Source organism: Chrysochloris asiatica, unplaced genomic scaffold (genome assembly GCF_000296735.1).
Source record: "Chrysochloris asiatica unplaced genomic scaffold, ChrAsi1.0 scaffold00049, whole genome shotgun sequence".
Lineage (NCBI taxonomy): Eukaryota > Metazoa > Chordata > Mammalia > Afrosoricida > Chrysochloridae > Chrysochloris > Chrysochloris asiatica.
In genome coordinates, this window is record NW_006408567.1 from 2,945,010 (window position 1) to 2,949,434 (window position 4,425).

The following is a 4,425-nucleotide window of genomic DNA, read 5'->3' on the forward strand; positions in this document are numbered from 1 at the left end:
ACAACAACAACAAGGATCCTGTGTGCTTTATAACACATAATATATATTTGAATAGTAGTACATGTCTGTAATATGTGAATTAACATACATACCATGTTTTGTGCAAATAACGTGCTTATATATATATATAATGCTTAGGGAAATAACATGAATGGAGGTTGCGTGTTTGTCAAAAAATATATAATGCTTCTGTTATTTGTTTTAAAAAATATGGTATATTGGGGATTGTCTTTTTTGTAGTAGGATATGTGCAAAAAGAGTTTGTAGGTTGCTACATGTTATGTGTACGTATTTTTGATAACTGCCTGTTAAGTTTTAATAGTTGGTGAAAATCAAGAGTTTCTTTGTGTGATTAAATCATGTTCTCAAAAGTTAAGTAGTTTTATTTTTTACCTACCTTTTTAGTGTAAAATCAAAAGAAGACTTATTACTAAGATGTGACCTGGCAAATTTAAGTCCGTTTTCTCTTTGTACTGGTGGAGCTTTACCTTTTGTAGAATGGTATCCTTGTTTTGAAGCAGCAAACTTTACTATATTGTCTGTCAGATATTGGGAAATATGGCATGGAGAATAGTAGATACTATATGCCTGTTGCATGGCTTGGTCCTTTTCTAAAGTATCACATGCCCCCCTCTACTGTGTCCCCTCCCCACACATAATATGGTTGAGATGCCAAACTCTGATGCTGGGATTTCCCAGCCTCACCCATTTGCTCACAAAAGGTGTTTTCCCAGTGTGAACTTTCCCGCTTTCACAAAGTCATGAAATCCTTGATTCAAAAGATTCCTTCCTGTTACCCCCATTCCAAGAACTTTTTTCTTAAAATTATTTAGAAATACTGTTAAAAGATCCTTTTTTAAGTGAGGCATATCAGACAAACTCTTTCATTTCTCTAGCAGCTTTTATTTTCATTTTCCTTTCAGTCCTAGTTTCCTAGGGCTTCTGCAACAAAGTACCACTCACGGGATGGCTTGAAATAGCAGAAATTTATTGTTTTTTGCTCGACTCTTAACTGAAAGGTGATGGTTAGAACCCACTTACTGGCTTTTCAAGAGAGAGATCTGGTCTGGTAAAGATTACAGTTTAGAAAACTGTATATAACACTGTAAGGGCACTTGTAATTGAATTTAGGGACCATCCTAATCCAGTATAATTTCATTTTAATTTGATTTTTTATGCAAAGACCCTATTTTTGATAAGGTCACAGTCAAAGGTACTAGGAGTTAAGATTTTGACATACCTTTTAGGAGGATGTAATATATCACACTACAGTCAGTGATGATGGGGTCCTGGTATGGCACTGTTGGGTAATGCATTGGACTGCAAGGTTGGCTTGAACCACAAGATCAGTGGTTCAAACCCACCAGTCACTACTTGGAAACCCTACTGGGTAACTGTGAGTTGGAACAATGATGATAATGGGGTCCTGGCATGGCATTGTAGGATAGGCACTGGGCTGCTAATCACAAGGTCAGTGGTTCAAACTCACCAACTACTCCTTGCAAACCATCTATAGGGTTGTGATGGAACTGACATGATGGCACTTAACAGCAATTTTAATTTATATTTGCCACTTTAAAATTTTTAACATTCTAATTATATTTTGCTCATCTCTTTGCAGGTTTGATGACAATTAGAAGCATGCTTTCCACTGAATTTCCAGACACTATTTATTATGCAGAATGTCTCTGAGTGAGAACGAGGATTTTGCCTATGAATCTACAGTGCACAGCACTAATATCTTGCTTAGCTTCAACGACCAACGAAAAAAAGATGTGCTATGCGATGTCACCATCTTCGTGGAGGGCCAACGATTTCGTGCCCACCGGGCCATGCTGGCAGCATGCAGCAGTTATTTCCATGGGAGAATCGTCGGCCAGGTTAATGCCGAATTTAACATCACTCTACCAGAGGAGGTGAGAGGTTCATGCTTCTGGAAACCACAGTCATTTTCATTTAACTTAATCTTACATAGTTTATAAAGTTAAAATTAAACAAGATGGTGGCCGTCTTGTCAGGCAGCTGAGGAGCAGTTTGTAGGCGTGGCAGTAGCTTGTTTCATATGCTTTTTTCTTAGAATTATGGTATTTTTCATGTAAAGTTATTGATTTTGGATGTAAGTTACTAATAGTTATTGAGCATTAACTAACATGCTTTTATGTTACTTTTGAAAAAATGACCAAAGCAGGGCACAGTAGTGGATTCAAAACACTTGAGAGACCTTGCTGTAGAGAGGGCATTCTGTGTGCCATTCTGTTACTATGCACCATATCTTCTGCTGGGAGACTGTTAACTAGGTGTAGGCTTTAAAAAAAAAATATTTTATTGTGAATTGAGCAAAGATTTGTGGGACAGATCATCACTTGTACATTCAGCAAGTCATTGCAATGATTACAATCCCCTCTATGCACCATCAGCCAACAGTATTTGCCTGTTATCTTTTTTTTTGATGTACATATATCACATTGAAAATATATATTTGTTTAAATGTCCAGAGGGCACATTTTCCAAGCCAGGCCCCTGCCTGCAGGTACACTGACTGCCTTTCTCAGTCCGTGGGCTTATAGTTCTCTGTTGCACTGTCTGTGCCATTCACCTCTGCCACCATCTCTGTTGTCACTGCTTTTCTGGATAGGATCCCTCACATCTCTCATATTCTTCCCTCTTGATGTTGATGGTCCTAAGGTCCTCTGTTCCTGAAATATCAGATTAATTTCTCCCCCCTTTTAGTTGCACCTCTTCTACATTTACAGTTGTGACAATCACCATTAATCCTGATAACAGTTACTCACAATTGAATCATAAAATCCTATCGCCATCATCACCAGGCCTAACTAGACAAGCGGAAAACTGTTCAGTGGGGATTCTGTCTTATTAGCTCCATAGTTCTGACATGAAGCACTCTCATGAAAGCTTGTAAGCCACCCACTTTTTGCCTTTATAGCCTCCCATTTTTGATAGCCAGTGTCTAAGTTGCCCATCTGTATCAACCCAGTGTACTGAGGAGACAAGCTTAATCTTTGATATGTAGATTCCTTCCTTTTTGGTTGGAATTTTGGGCAACTTCATCTGTAAGCAAAGGTCCAGTTCATCAAATTGTAGCAATTTACGCTTGTTCCCTGTATCAAACTTATCTTCCTCTGATCAAGTTCTGGTCAGCAAGCCATTCAAGCTAGGTCAAAAGGGTTACTATCCGCAAGTTTGGTAGTTCTCGCAAGCCTCCACCCACTTCAGACCAGCTGGCTGCTTCAGTCAACTCTAGCCCCAGTGGCTAGGTCATTGGCCGTAGACTCAGGAGTTCACAAGTCTCCCTGAACTTCAAACTAGCTAGCCCATCCTCTTTTCTCTCTTATCTCAAGGTCATCAGATATCTATGGAACATGGCCAAACTTAGCCCATGTCTTCATTGCTGCATTTTCCTCATTTATGTTGACTGGAGCGGTCACCAACAAGCATGCAAGACTGTTTCTGTGTTCCCTTTGAGCTTCATTCTTAGAAAGGGGTTTATCCTGATGTACTGACTTTTTGTCTCTCCCTCCCTTGCTGATCTTTTCTTCAAGAAGTATCTTTTGCTCCTCTAGCCATTCCTGGTTGGTCTGCATGCTTTTCAACTGTGAGTGTCCCACCTCTGAAGGTTCTGGGTGGGGCTCAGGATTCCTCAAACGCTTAATAAGAAGGCTATTTCCCTGGATACATTTCTAGTACCCTTTTAGGCAATCTAATCAGTTATAGGCAGAAGACAGGCTTACAAGTTTTCTGTAATCATATTTCCCAATATTCCTATCTGTACCAGTTAAATGCATTGCAGTAGTAGGCAGGGGAAACCAGTGTACACAAAACAGTCAAGCACCTTAATATTATTTCCCCTCCTTTACCCATTCAGACTTTGTCTGGGTCCCTATATCATGTTGTTGTTGTTACGTGCCGTGGAGTCGGTTTCGACTCATAGCAACCCTGTACAGGGTTTCCGAGGCTATAAATCTTTATGGGAGTAGAAAGCCTCATCTTTCTCCCATGGAACAGCTGGTAGTTTCAAACTGCTGACCTTAAGGTTCGCAGCCCTATTTGAGCACTGCTATTCCCAGGCTGTGTATACATCATAGTCTATGTCTATTCCATTTAGCACTAAGTCTTCCCGTGTCATCCCGATTCATCTACCTTCCTACCCCTTCTTGTATGTTATCTTCCCCCTCCTTTTTATTGCTCTCCCTGTCACCCTAGCTATTATGAGTCTATCCCCTCTCTTGTGAGTTACTGTCCCCACCACTGGTAACCATCAAAGAATTATTCTTTTAGTATGGAAATATTTTCTCAACTTTTTATAGTAATGGTCTTATGTGATATTTGTCCTTTTGTGCCTAACTAATTTTACTCAGCATTATATCTCAAGGTTCATCCATGTTATGAGGTATTTTGCAGCTTTAT

General features: G+C 39.6%; 1 protein-coding gene across 1 annotated transcript in view; it reads left to right on the top strand.

Annotated features, from left to right (window-relative positions):
• Positions 1-1,682: 1,682 nt before the first annotated feature.
• Positions 1,683-4,425, top strand: part of BACH1 (BTB and CNC homology 1, basic leucine zipper transcription factor 1) — a 39,886-nt gene continuing 37,143 nt past the window's right edge. Inside the window, exon 1 of the mRNA XM_006862516.1 lies at positions 1,683-1,916. Coding sequence (XP_006862578.1) covers positions 1,683-1,916 — 234 coding nt within the window. The remainder of the gene's footprint in view (positions 1,917-4,425) is intronic.